Source organism: Sciurus vulgaris (genome assembly GCF_902686455.1).
Source record: "Sciurus vulgaris genome assembly, chromosome: 7".
In the NCBI taxonomy this organism is placed as follows: Eukaryota; Metazoa; Chordata; class Mammalia; order Rodentia; family Sciuridae; genus Sciurus; species Sciurus vulgaris.
This window is the reverse complement of record NC_136467.1, coordinates 44,071,718-44,086,114: the sequence shown is the minus strand read 5'-3', so window position 1 is coordinate 44,086,114 and position 14,397 is coordinate 44,071,718. Positions and strand designations below refer to the sequence as shown.

Here is a 14,397-nt window from a genome sequence, read left to right as displayed (position 1 = left end):
CTTTGTTAATTATCCCTCCTTAAAAGGAAGGGAATTAGATCATCAAATAAGACACTCACACCCACCTCAAACTTCACACACCTTGGTGAACATTAAACAAGTTTGCACTGGTTATGCTCTTCTCTCCCACTTTTATTTACTGTAATTTTATTTTAGAAAGTGTGCTATTATAAAATATATACTTTTTGATTGTCCCAGGTATTTGGTTGAAACAAATACTAAAATCAGCAGTTTTTCTCTGTGAGGAGTAACTCCAAGAGGTGGCATTCATGTCTCTAACGCTATTTTATTTTTTCTGGTCAGCAAATTTAAGCCACAACTTGATCGTGACCTTACTACTCCTCTTTGGCTCCTCTTGCCTCACGTTCACCAGCTTCTTCTCCAACCTCCTCCCGCCTTTCCTTTCCTTCTTCCCCTCCCCTTCCTTCTAGCCCCTCCTCCTAGTTGAGTCAGTGGTTTGAAACTTTTAAAAGCTCTGTGCTCCAAGTTAGAAAAAAGCTTTTACGAGGTATCAGCACTTTTCTTTCATTGGGGGGAAGGCGTGAGGAAAGTACCAAACAGCAGCAGACTTTTAAACTTTAAATAGCCAGGTCTGAGTGCCTGAACTTGCCTTTTCATTTTACTTCATCCTCTACGGAGTTCAATCACTTGGAGTGCCTACTTCACTTCTTTAAGCGAAAGAGTAAGTTAAAGAAAAAACCACTTTACCTATTAGTTTCTTTTTCTCCTAGCAAAACTTTTCTAGAGTTTCTAAGCGTCTAAAATGTAACTTTGATTTATGTTTTGATTTATAATACCGTAAAGGAAATGATGAGCTTGTAAGTACCTCTGTAGTTTCAATGCTAAAATTGAATGTAGGGAGTTTGTATTTTTGTTTCAAAAGTTTCTATAGATAATGCAACAGGTAAAAGGTTTGAGCCTTTTTAATTAGAATAAAGAATTAATTTACTGGATACTTGGTTCTTCGTTTTAGAGCATAATTTTATTTACTTTTTTGTAATCAGTAATAGTCTAGGTGCTCTGTAGTTTGTTGGGGGCTGGGGGTGAAGGGAGCTGGGGCCTGGGTTGGGGGTTTCACAGACATCACAAAAAAACCAAAGTGCAAATTTGTTTAGTGTTCTCCTTATAGTAATCTGTACCTCGTGCTTTTTCATATGGAAATATTGATAGATGTTCTGTAGCCTTGCGCAAACTCCTTTTGTAACCAAGTGCTTTGTTAAAACATTGTGGCTACTTGACTTCCACGTGGTTTCTTCCTAGAATTTTTCTCACTAAACAAAAAGATATATAACCCAGTATTAATATTAAGATTTTAAAATTATTAGTAAATAGTTACTTTGTGTTAGCCATCACGGTGTAAATATTTGAGACCCTCGGGGGAGCCAGCTGTTTTACTCCACCACGTTGGCAACTCAAGAGATGAGAAACCTTGAATGGGTGGTGGTCACCTAGCAGTACAGGAAGAGAACAGACGTTTAGAAAAGAGTGTATGTTAGGATGCATTTCCAAAAATCGTCTCCTAAAACGGGAGCTCCGCGAATGAATAGGAAAAAGAAATGTACTTTTAAATGTTTTAGAGGGAGCTACCTCCCCCCAACACCCACCCTCACTCTCGCTTCAGCCTGTCCGAACCTGTAACAGCCTTCGGAATTCTGGCGCAATTGTATTGAGTTGGAGCTGCCAGGGGTGGTAGGCAGTAGACAAAGAATACCTAATGTGTGCTTAAAAGGGTTCATTTTTTAAAATGTTTGGCTTGATAAAACATTCTGTTAAACAGAAATGCAACCGTGTGCATTTTGGTGCCCGGTGAGAATTTTCTGTCCTGTCTAAATCCACAGACTAAAGTAATTAGGTTCTTGGTGTGACCCAGTAGTTGAAGTATTTGCACCAGAGAATGCTGAAAAGCAAATAATAATAAAGCAAGCTTTGCTGCGGCGGGAGGCCGGGCGCGTCCTGCCATCTTAGCATCCGCTCGGCTGCTCCTGGCTCCTTCGCTGTCCCGAGCCTCAGGGCTTTTGAGATGTTTCCCTCCAATCCTTACAAGTCAAACCGAGTGCAGGTCTGAGTTCCGCCACTGGAAAGGAACCGGGGTTGGGAGGGGCGGGTGGAGGGTGGAGAGATGGGCTAGTTGCCAAATGGTAAAAGAGCAAATCATTGACTTAATTAAAGTTGTCAATCTAATTTCCCACCCCTACCAGCCCCGTCCCGCCTGCAGTCTTTTTTCATTTTCTTTTTTCTCTTAAATTTGTCGAACCCTTCCGTATAAGCCTTGGTAAGGAAACCTGAACACCTTTGGGAGTTATCTTGCTGGTAAACTGCACTTGTAACTTTTCTGGAAGTTCTTAAAACTTCCCAAGAATGAGGCGGGGCGGAGGAGGGAGGGGAAGAAAGACCCTTGATGAAATGGGGCGAGAGCTAATGACGTGTCCCGAGGCAAATCAGTCGGTGATTGGGAAACTCAAACCTTGGTTCCGAGCAGCGGATCGCCCACACGATCTTTTCAGACCTAGCAGACGTTGGCAGAGCATCTCTGATAAAGCTTATGGAGAAGCACATTCACCCTCACCCCGAGTGAGGTGCTTCCGTTTCCCTCCAGAGGTACGAAGTGGGGGGTGGGAGGAGAGCTGCAATGGATTGCAAAAACTGAAAAACAGACGTGGCTTTATTTGGAGGTGGGCTTAATTTCCTTTGCTCCCAAATCAAGGTAGTAATGTCAAGAAAGATGCGGCATCTCACTCTCAGAAAAATTGGGCACCCTTAAAAAACTTCAAAAGTGTCCGATGAAGGAAGTCTAATTTTTACTTTTATTGAAGGGTTCCTGAAAATAAAAGCCTTTGGTACCTCAGAGAAGATCTCATTAAACTAACCCACTCCCAAGAATAAAATAAGCCAATTAAGATAGAAAATACCTCTGGGAGAAGAATAATTAATTCTTCTGAGTAGGCCAAATTGAGTGAAAATTGTATCATTCACAATACATTTGTTCTGGCACTGTGTTGAATTCTGAATTACTGAACTGTTTTTCCCCAAAGTGTGAAATTTTTATCCTTCCCAAAGTATAGTGGCCACCTGTCCTTTTCCTGGAAAATGCAGTGGTAAAATTTTGTTCCTCTTTCCTTACTGTTAAAACATTCCACATTTTTCTAATACCTTTTGAAGTTTATCACCACAGCTGTCCCATCTACTGAGTTCTTAACCCTTCACTACAATGTTGACCCTCCATGGGAATCAGGGTTCCAAAGATATTTGGCAGCAATAATTTAAAACGGGTGTGTTTTCAGATATTGAGGATTGCTTTCTTCCTCACTTAGATGTTCCCAATTCCTGCAAAGAGAAAGTCGGAGATTTCCTGATACCTTGCATTCTGTCATTTTTTTTATAATATCCAGAGGTGTAGCTTGGTATGAGGCTGAGAGACTTTATATACCCCAAGGGAATATAGGAAAGTCACCAGTGATTAATACCTGCTACTCCACCTTTCCTGTTGTTCTGACTTCCCTTCAAGATTCTCCTTTGTTGGAATGGATGCGTTGAAGCTTATGCAGTTCAGCTGTAGAGAGAAAAAGTAATCACTTAGTGTTTATTATTAATGGCAATACAGATACTTTAAGAAAGAAAAAAAATCCCTATAGCTGCTTCTACAAAAAAAATAATAATATATTTGCACATTCTTGAAATAACTGCTTTAATTCTCCACTTCCCTTAATTATCTAAAATCACTATTTCACTGTATGTGTATAGGCTGTTTTCTGCCAAAATTCAAACTTTATGGTTAGTTTTTTATAAAATGCCATGAATTTCACATCCTGATTTCCTTAGGTTTCTAAATAATTTTTAGAAAATGTATGTTTGTTAATCATTTTAGTTAAGATATAAAAATTAGAAAATAAATGAGCAATATCTAAGGATCTTTTAAAGAACAGTAGGTATTGAGGTTTTACTAAGCTTCACATGCGTGAGTTCTCATTCAATGCTGGCTGTGAAGGATCTTAAGGATGTGCTTATGTGATTACAAAATAATAAGATTGTTGATTAAAAGGCATCAGTTTGGAGGTGAAAGTAAGGGTGGGGACAGTTGAAACATCAAGAACTGATAGAAATAAGTTTTTTTTTTTTTTTTCTGTAAGGGTATTTGATCACAATTGACGTACATAGCTCTGAGCCTGTGGGTTCTGACAGTGTTTTTCCTCTGGCACACCTAAGTTGACCTTAAGAAACTTCTTTTTGGTGAGGGAGTTGAGTGATAGCTGTTGAACTAGGAAAACTCTCTCTGGGGTTCACCAATTTCCACTCATTAGATAGAGTCTCCCTACCACCTTCTCATCTCATTCTGTGGAAGCTGATGTAGAAGACTGAAAAGGAGGGATACGAACTAGGGAAAAAGACTTTTTTGTTTTCTAGTGTGTTACTGCTCTCTACCATCACTACAAGTAAAACTGGAAGTTCAATGCCACAATCACATCACACACCTATGGGAATGTTAAGATAACCGATCTTTATACAAAGAATTGGGAAGATAATCAGGGAATCATGTGGCAGAATTTTTAACAGAACAGATGTTTCCTTAAAATACATTTGATAGGCCATAGAGGTAGGCTTACAACTCAGGTATAAGGAAGCAAAGGTGGACTGTTCCCTAATGAACTGGGAATGTTTTCTGTGGTGCCTGATTCAAATAACTGCATGCACTTAGACTCAGTTAATGTTAATATCAGCTTTGTTCTTCCCCTTTCAGAGTCCTAACCTTCCCTTATATTTGTCATTCTTGAAGTGAACACAATTTTAAATAGGCTGTTTCTTCTTGCAATAGTGTTCTTGGCTACAATAAAATCATGTTATTATCAGAGTTAGAATATCCCTGAATTAGGGGGATAACAAACAGTACAGAGTGATTTATTGTTGTTGTTGTTGTTAGTTTTTATTTTTTATTTTTTGCTCTGTTTCATTTCTAATTTTAATGTCCTAACAGTGAATCTAAATAAACATCCATGATACCTAATGCAGTTCTACAAGAATACTAACCATAACTAGGATCTCAGTCCCCATAAATTCAAGAAGCTCTTTGCTAAAAATCCCTTTGCTTTAATTCACTCCTATTGCCTGCTCAGGAACCATTTGAAGCCTGTTGTTTCAACAAACAACACTCTTGTAGCAATTTAACAGTGTAATAAGAGATGCTGACAATACTCTTTTCCTCTGAAGTCCTCCTTTTAATGAATTTGAAATTTCAGAAGTTACCATAGTTAAGAGTCCCAAAGAATTAAAAAAAAAAAAAAAAAAAAAGATAGAGAAACCTGGGGGTCTTTTTATTTGCACAGTGCAGGCCCCAGGTAATTAGTTCTTTTTATTGTTGTGTTTTTGCTGTTGTTGGACAGCCCTGTTTAATTCATTCAGCATATATTTGTGCAGCGTCTCTTATTTTTTTAAGCAGTGGGTTTGCAGCACTGAACGAAACTCCCTTGTAGAACTCACATCCCATTCAATAAGTCCCTATGGAGGCAGACAAACAATAAGCAAATATATGCTATTTTGAGTAGAGGTAATAGCTATTTAAAAAGTGGGGCAAGGGAGTGAGGACTAGGGAAAGGGTGCTGCTGTTTTCATATTTGGTGATCAGGAACTTTGGCTGTGAAGTGAGACCTGAAATGAGGGAAGAAGTGAGCCATAAGATCAGCATCTTTGTTGTTTTTTTGTTTTGTTCTGTTCCTTTCTTTCAGTTGATTGTTTAATAATAGGTGGGCAATCACAGTGACCAAGGTAGTGACGTGAAAACTGAAAAGCAGCAGTAATGGCTAAGATCAAGCTAAAAGCAGAGACAGTTGTAAGAATGAGTCATAGTGTGGTTACTTTTGGAAGGTAGAGCCTATCTGGTGGGTTGAATATGGATTATATTAATCATGTGTGCATATGGATATTACCAAAGGGAATAGCTGCTGTGGTATAAGTGGAGAGAGACAGTCATAACTGAGCTCACTCAAAGCCGTTCACTACCAGGGACAAGGGGTCCTTAATATCAAAGCTAAAAGAAAAGCATTAGGAGAGTTCACATTGGAGGGCTTGGGGCATAAAATTTTTTATTTTAATATATTAGAAGCAAATAGATCTCATTGCAGTGGTACACACCTATAATCCCAATGGCTCAGGAGACTGAGGCAGGAGGATCTTAAGTTTGAGGCCAGCCTCTGTAACTCAGTGAAACCCTGTGTTAAGAATTTAAAAAGCTGGGGTTGAAGCTAAGTGGAAAGTACCCCTGGCTTCAATTGCCTGTATGGAAAGAAGGCAGGGAAGAAAGAAATGCAATCCCAGCCTTAGTTATCAACAATCTTATATACCTTCATTTATGTCTCCACTCACCATTATGGTTGTTTCTTCTTTAAAATTAAAAGTAAAATATTTTCTAATAATTTGTAGGATGGGGGTGTAACTCAGTTGTGGAGTGCTTGCCTAATATGTGTAAGGCCCTAGGTTCAATCCCAACACCACATAAAATAAAAATTTTTATTAGGATATTAATAACATGGACATGCTTGGCTGCAGCCTTGACTTGATGAGTTTTTGAGGCTCCAGCAAAAGGGACAGAAAAAAGTAATTTAAAACTGAAGCTTTATTTTTAAGAAATTTCCTTTGGAGTAAAGAGATTGAGTCACTGTGCTCTCAGGGAGTGGCAGATGAAGATGCAGGGAGTGAGTGACAAGGAGCCCTAGCGCCAAGGGTGACCTCAGTACCCCGTGCCCAGAGAACTGCTGCTTTTAGTGCCCCTTTGACTGGTTAGATGCCCTTGTCTGTCCTACTTTCCTGAAATTTACCTAACTCTTAGATATTTTGAACAGGAAAAAAAAATAAAATGCTGGGAAAACACTGTTTGCTGCCCTGAAATCTTACTTCAGAATCACCTGGGACATTTGTTCAAAAAAATAACGAAAAATTAAAAGCTAATTTCCCAGGCCCCACCCTCCAGAAGACCAACTTCATCCAAACTGGTGAGGGCCAGGAATGTCACGTGCTAAGTTATTGTCATGCAGTTCAGGAACCACTGTGAAGGGACAGGTCCTTAGGGAAGTCACACTGGGTGACTGTAGCTTTGAGCAGCTGTTCTAGGAGGCCAAGAAGAGCAAAGCAAAATGTGGTCTGACATGGCATACAGAAGGCATGGTGTTGTCCAGCTGCTGTTAAGAATCTGCTACTAGTTAGGCGTGGTGGCCACACCTGTAAACCCAGCTCAGCTACTGAAGCTGAGGCAGGATCACAAGTTCAAGTGTAACCTGGACACCTTAGTAAGATTCTCATCTCAAAAACAACAACAACAACAAAACCCATAATGAAGACTGTACACAACCCTTAGACCATGATCTACAAATAAAGCTGTGTCATAGGAATGCAGAGGTAAAGGCACAAATATACAGGATATGTTCAGCTGGCAGACTCCTGAATGGAATTAGGAATGGTGTGCCTGTCTCCTGGTGAATATCCTTGCAATATATAGTCTGTAAACCAGTGCCAGGGATTCTGTAAACATAATCATGCTTTTTCCTTATAATAAAAGAACATTAATGTTTCAACTAAGACTTGGAAAAATGAAAATATTAAACAGGGGTTGGTGGGTGGGCAGGAATAACCAGTTGAAAGGATACTTGGTTCCTGGCCAAGTGAATAGCTACCAGTAAAAAGCTAGCTATTTTTGTTACCTCCTCTGGAGTCACAAGATGAACCATCACATGTAACATTAGATGGTCTCTATGGTAGTGGTAATGACAGGTGTCTACATGTTACAGAGTACAAGGTGTCCAATTGGATAATTCATATCTTATTTAGATGAAAGAGTGTAACTCATTAATGCAAATGACTACTGTGTGGGTGTTTAAAGAAAAGAGAACTTGGCAATTAAATTGCTGGTATATTTGAAAAGAACAACTTCCTGGTGAACCAGTTCACATACTATAGCACTGTAGAATATTTTTGTGGAATCTCAGAATTATGTGAAAGTCAAATTTCATTTTCTATAGAATGTGAAGAACTTGGGGTTGAACAGCACGGGCATCTACATAATCATTTTACTTTGAATAATGATGAGACACTGACTAAAATGAAAACTTCTGTTGTGTCCAGTCATATTTCTAAACATGTTTAGTTTGTCTTGAGATCTATTATTGCATGAATGTAATGAGATGTATGCAAATAGCTTATCATTTTATACTTAATTGTTTTTGTTATTTCCCCCCAACAAATGGAATATCTGAACGAAAGCAGATGACACTGGCAAAATATTGTAATTCTTTACAAACAGAATTAGAGCCAATTTACACATCATCACATAGAAACTGTCTATTGATATAGCTCCAAAAATTCTGTTGTGTTTGTTTGACCCTCATGACCTGTACTTCTTCATTCCCAGTCTAGTATTTTCTGCGAAATTGTAGGCTTTTTCTTTTACATTCTCTCTCCATCAAACTGTCCATCAAGACTAAATTACTTCTCTCACTTCAAACCTTCCCTTGGCTATTTAACCCTTTGTCAACCCTACTAGCCTTTGTTCTTGTCTGACTGCTCTTTGTACATCAATTTCACTTTCTGACTTGTCACATCAGAATTCAAAATGACCAATTCTAAAAGAAGAAGGAAAGCTCCCTCTTTTATGATCATTGGGAAAGCATGATTTCTGTAACCTGCCTGCCCACTTCGCACTTGTATTCAGCATTGGTTTACCAGTCCCTAGGCTGTCATGTTATCAGATACCCATCTACTACTAGCTAGTACATAATTTAGTTTTACTGATCAATCATCTCCTCTTTGTTTCATCTAGGAAATTCTGGGTTAAATTTTCAGATTTCCTTCCTTCATTTTATTTTTTTCATGGTATCCATAGCCAGACATAGTTATTAGAAAGAAATGTAACTGGATGGTGAGGAAGAAAACACCTCTGGTATTTCATTTACTTCCTACCTGGTGAATATGGCTCAAAGTTCAAAACCAGATGAGAAACCCCTTTATTATCAGATAGTAAGCATATTTGCAAGGAGCAATAATCCTCCTATTAGTTGCACTAGTCAATTCATCACTGAATGCTTGGAAAGCCTTTGTTTTGCTTGTTTGTATTCACTAAATAATCTGTTTATCATTTTCTAAGCCCTCCTCTTACTGCTCTCCTGAAAATCAGCCTGTCTTCTCTATGATAGCCAGATACATGTCATATTTTTTCAGGCTTCAGCTGCTGGCCATATCAAAGCATGAAAACTTTTTTGACTTTGGTGCAGTTTTACTGTCTACTCTACTTATATCTTTTTTGTTTGTTTTTGAAATGGGGTCTTGTTATGCTGACAAGGCTGGCTTCAAATTTGAGATCCTCCCATCTCAGCCTGCTGAGTAGCTGATATTTCAAGTGTGTGCTATTTATTATAATTTAAAAACCATTTTGATGAAATAAAAGGCCTTGGCCTAAGGATTATAAGGCTTCTGGCCATACAGGTAGCTGAATATATCATACAGCCTTATAGTTTTATCTTTTTTCACTTCTCAGGCTATAAGTAGTATGGAGACAAGTTGACAGATTGAACTTTTTTTTTTTTTTTTTTTTTTTTTTGTTCCTGTAATTGAACCTAGAGGTGCTTTACCACTGAGTTACATCCCTAGCCTTTTTCATATTTTAATTTGAGTCAGGGTCTCACTGAGTTGCTTAGAGCTTCTCTTAGTTACTGAGGCTGGCCTCAAGCTTGAGATCTCCCCACTCAGCCTCCCAAGTCACTGGAATTACAGGCATGCACTACCACGCCTGGCCAAATTGAGCTTTTAACTTGAAATGTGATACACATTTAGTCTTTGTTTTTGAAAGCAGATTCCTGTTTATAATGAGATACTATCAAAATGTTGTATTTCGGTGTAACTTTTTTTTTTTTTTTTTTACGTAGAAGACAGACTTGAAATATATGTTACTGCATAACAAGAAAGAGAAAAGTATAAATAACCATGATACAGCATATGTATGAATTACTCTTAATGTACCATGAGAGACATTTCAGAGTAAAATTCAGAATAAAATGATTCATCCTAACATCAAAGTTTGGGAATTGAGGTTGTGCATGTGTGTGTGTTCCTGGGTGTTCTTGCCTGACTTCTTAGATACCTATATTTTGAATAACACATCAGCATTTTGCTTAGGCTTGCATCCAGACCCAAGCCTACCAGGCAAGAACTGTCCTCATTTATCAAACAACTAAAATAAGCAGAGGCACTTAGCACAGGCAGCTTCTCAAGTCACATGGCAATTCAGTGGTTGAGCAAGTAATACATCTTCTGCAGGTTAAGATTGCAGTTCACCCTCTGCACATAGGCTCTGCTGCTTCTCAGATCAAACTTTATCTTAAAAAATAAAAAATAAAAGTGTGAGACTCTCTGGGGGTGAAATCTGATAGGAAGAGCTTGTACTTGACTTTTGTTTTTGATGGAGGTTAGAAAGGAAACAATTTGCAATATTTTAGTTGTCAGCTGAAAAAAGATACCTTCTATTAAGCTGATAATTTGCACATCTGTAATCATTGAGTTGTCTCTTGGTTTTTTTCAGGAGGTTTCCAGGCAACATGGGTGACTGGAGTGCCTTAGGCAAGCTCCTTGACAAGGTCCAAGCCTATTCCACTGCTGGAGGGAAGGTGTGGTTGTCGGTCCTCTTCATTTTTCGAATCCTACTACTGGGGACAGCGGTTGAGTCAGCTTGGGGTGACGAGCAGTCTGCCTTTCGTTGTAACACTCAACAACCTGGTTGTGAAAATGTCTGCTACGATAAATCTTTCCCAATCTCTCACGTGCGCTTCTGGGTCCTGCAGATCATATTCGTGTCCGTACCCACGCTCTTGTACCTGGCCCATGTATTCTATGTGATGCGTAAAGAAGAGAAACTGAACAAGAAGGAGGAGGAGCTCAAAGTTGCCCAAACGGATGGGGTCAACGTAGAGATGCACTTGAAGCAAATTGAAATAAAGAAGTTCAAGTATGGTATTGAGGAGCATGGTAAAGTGAAGATGCGAGGAGGGCTGCTGAGAACCTACATCATCAGTATCCTCTTCAAGTCTGTCTTCGAGGTGGCCTTCTTGCTAATCCAGTGGTACATCTATGGATTCAGCTTGAGCGCCGTCTACACTTGCAAAAGAGATCCCTGCCCACACCAAGTGGACTGCTTCCTCTCTCGCCCCACAGAGAAAACCATCTTCATCATCTTCATGCTGGTGGTATCCTTGGTGTCTCTTGCCTTGAATATCATTGAACTCTTCTACGTCTTCTTCAAGGGCGTTAAGGATCGTGTGAAGGGAAGGAGTGATCCTTATCATGCTACCACTGGCCCACTGAGCCCCTCCAAAGACTGTGGATCTCCCAAGTATGCTTATTTCAATGGCTGCTCCTCACCAACCGCTCCCTTGTCACCTATGTCTCCTCCTGGTTACAAGCTGGTTACTGGTGACAGAAACAATTCTTCTTGCCGCAATTATAACAAGCAAGCAAGTGAGCAAAACTGGGCTAATTACAGCGCAGAACAAAACCGAATGGGGCAGGCAGGAAGCACCATCTCCAACTCCCACGCCCAGCCTTTTGATTTCCCCGATGACAACCAGAATACTAAAAAAATTGCTGCTGGACACGAACTACAGCCACTAGCCATCGTGGACCAGCGACCTTCAAGCAGAGCCAGTAGCCGCGCCAGCAGCCGACCTCGACCTGACGACCTGGAGATCTAGATACAGGCTAGAGCATCAAAATTCCACTCAATTGTGGAGAAGAAAAAAGGTGCTGTAGAAAGTGCACCTTAGGTGTTAATTTTGTTCCAGTGGAGGTGGTACTCAATAGCCTTAGTCACGAGGCTTAGAAAACACAAAGACGTTAGAATACCTAGGTTCATCGGGGGTGTCTGGGATAGGCGGGTGGAGAGGGAGGGGATAAGGGAGGTACATGTTGATATTTAACGTAGTGAATTCAAAGAACTTAATTTCTAAATAAGAGTTGCATTAGGTGATACATAGGTAAGGGCTTTTTCTCCTCGACATACACCCCTAAGAATGGTTCTGTGTATGTGAAAGAGTGGGTGATCATTGTGGCTAATTTTTTTTTTTTTTTTTTTTTTTTTTTAATTTTTTGTTGTACCAAGAAACTGAAATAGCTTTGGCCAGGAATAAATACTTCCTGAACATTTTATTTCTTTGCAACAGGAAAAAGACAGAAGATTGTCCTTATGTCCCTGCTAAAACATTCCATTGTTAAAATTTGCACTTTGAAGGTAAACTTTCAGTCCTCCAGGTGTCCACGGACTTGTGCTACTACATTTTGTTTTTATTCTTGGTATCAACTGAAAGTTCAGACACAGCCCACAGAAAAAGGTGTTCCATGCATTTGCCACACATTTGCATCTCAGCTGGTTCCACAAATGTCCTTTTCTGCATCTACTTTCATCGTATCATTGCCATCACTTTTCTTCATTCCTCAACTACTATTCACATTCATTTAATGTTTTCTGTAAACATTTTTAAAACAGTTGAGTTGTCACTTAACATTTTCTTTGAGTTAGCGTCAGGGAAGCAAGCCATGCTCAATATTTAACAATCACTTGTATGTGAATGTGTGTGGAAGAGTGTGTTTTGTCATGTATTGGTACAAGCAGTTTCAGTATAAACTCACAAACACAGATTTGAAAATAATGCACACACAGTGTTCAAATTTGAACCTTTCTCATGGATTTTGTGGTGTGGGCCAATATGGTGTTTACATTATATAATTCCTGCTGTGCAAGTAAAGCACATATTTTTTTTCCCCTAAAATGTTTTTTCCCCATGTATTCTATTACGGATACTGGTTTTGTTAATTATGATTTTTTTCCTTTCTCTTTTCTTTTTTTAGAATGTAGCAATAATGCTATTACTGAAATGAATGATTTCCTTTTTCTGAAATATAATCATTGATGCTTGAATGATAGAATTTTAGTACTGTAAACAGGCTTTAGTCATTAATGTGAGAGACTTAGAAGAAATGCTTAGAGTGGACTATTAAGTGTGCCTAAATGAATTTTGCAGCAACTGGTATTCTTGATTTTGTCCTACTTAATACACATTAATTCAGAACTTGTATTCTCTTATGAGTTTGACAGTCTTTTGGAGTGACCAGCAACTTTGATGTTTGCACTAAGATTTTATTTGGAATGCAAGAGAGGTTGAAAGAGGTTCAGTAGTACACATGTAACTAATTTATTTGAACTATATGCTGAAGACATCTACCAGTTTCTTCAAATGCCTTTTTAAACTCATCACAGATGATTGGCAAAAATGGTGAAAATGCTGAATATCGTACTTTTCTTCTTGCACATCAGCTACATAAGGAGTTTTGTACAATGAAAATACTAATTCATTTGACATTCCATGTTAAACTACTGTCATGTTCAGCTTCATTGCATGTAATGTAGACCTAGTCCATCAGATCATGTGTTCTGGAGAGTGTTCTTTATTCAATAAAGTTTTAATTTAGTATAAAGACAGCCTATATATCCTGTGTGATTTTTTTTTTTTTTTAATTCTGATTTTATCTATTCAGTACTATCAAAGATTTCTCTCAGTTATGAGGATTTGGGCAAAGGGGCTGGAGATGTGTGGTCTAAGGGTAGAATGCTTGCCTCACTTGCACTGGCCCTGAGTTCGATCCTCAGCACCACACAAATACACACACAAAAAATCAGGATTTGGGCAAATAAAATTATAAAATTCACATTCTCAGGGATCTTTAAAAGGACCGTATTCCTCCATTAGTTATGTTCAGTACAGCATTAATTGTAAACATTTTTGGATATTTAGCTGAGAAAATAAATTATACGAGGATTGAAGTTGGAATGCAACATTTTGCTGGGGGTTGGGGGCAACACGGGGATGAAACCCAGGGCCTGGTACATTCTAGTCATAGACTCAACCACTGAGTTACACTAACAGCCCAACTCAAACTTTAATGAGCGTGTAATAGTGTTTAAAATAGGGTAATGTTGACTAATTTAGTAGATTATATATGATAGAAGTAAAGCACCAAAACTTAAGGATGTTGAAATTTTAAAGTTATATAGCAATCAAAAAAGTTCAGTTTGAGTATAGTTAATAGCCAGTTGCAAAAGAATAAAATCAATCTTGGAAATTTTATTACAAGATTTTGTGAAAATATAGAAAATAATATTTTAAAAACATCCAAGGAAAAATAATTCAAAAGTAGCAGCGTAATTCTGGGCAATTGGTATATAGTTTTACTAAGTTGTTAATATTCATTACCTGCCATAAAGCAAACTTGTGATTTAATGATTGAATGGAGTTACTCATTATAAGAATTTATTTTTCCTTTCTTTGCAGTACTAGGGATGAAACCCAGGGGCACTTGACCACCAAGCAGCAT

At 38.5% G+C, this 14,397-nt stretch overlaps 1 protein-coding gene across 2 annotated transcripts; it reads left to right on the top strand.

The window, feature by feature from the left end:
• Nucleotides 1–480: 480 nt before the first annotated feature.
• Nucleotides 481–13,504, top strand: GJA1 (gap junction protein alpha 1). 2 transcript variants are annotated; one of them, XM_079148051.1, is made up of 2 exons: nt 481–682; nt 10,556–13,504. In XM_079148051.1, exon 2 carries the CDS (start codon nt 10,572–10,574, stop codon nt 11,718–11,720), a length of 1,149 nt encoding a protein of 382 aa, XP_079004177.1. In that variant the 5' UTR covers nt 481–682; nt 10,556–10,571; the 3' UTR covers nt 11,721–13,504. The 2 variants fall into 2 exon arrangements, with proteins under 2 accessions (XP_079004177.1, XP_079004178.1); XM_079148052.1 differs by lacking the exon at nt 481–682 and adding an exon at nt 2,385–2,598.
• Nucleotides 13,505–14,397: the final 893 nt, after the last annotated feature.

Excerpts from the sequence above, each read along its gene's own strand:
- GJA1 (XM_079148051.1), top strand. The coding sequence starts at position 10,572 with ATGGGTGACTGGAGTGCCTTAGGCAAGCTCCTTGACAAGGTCCAAGCC.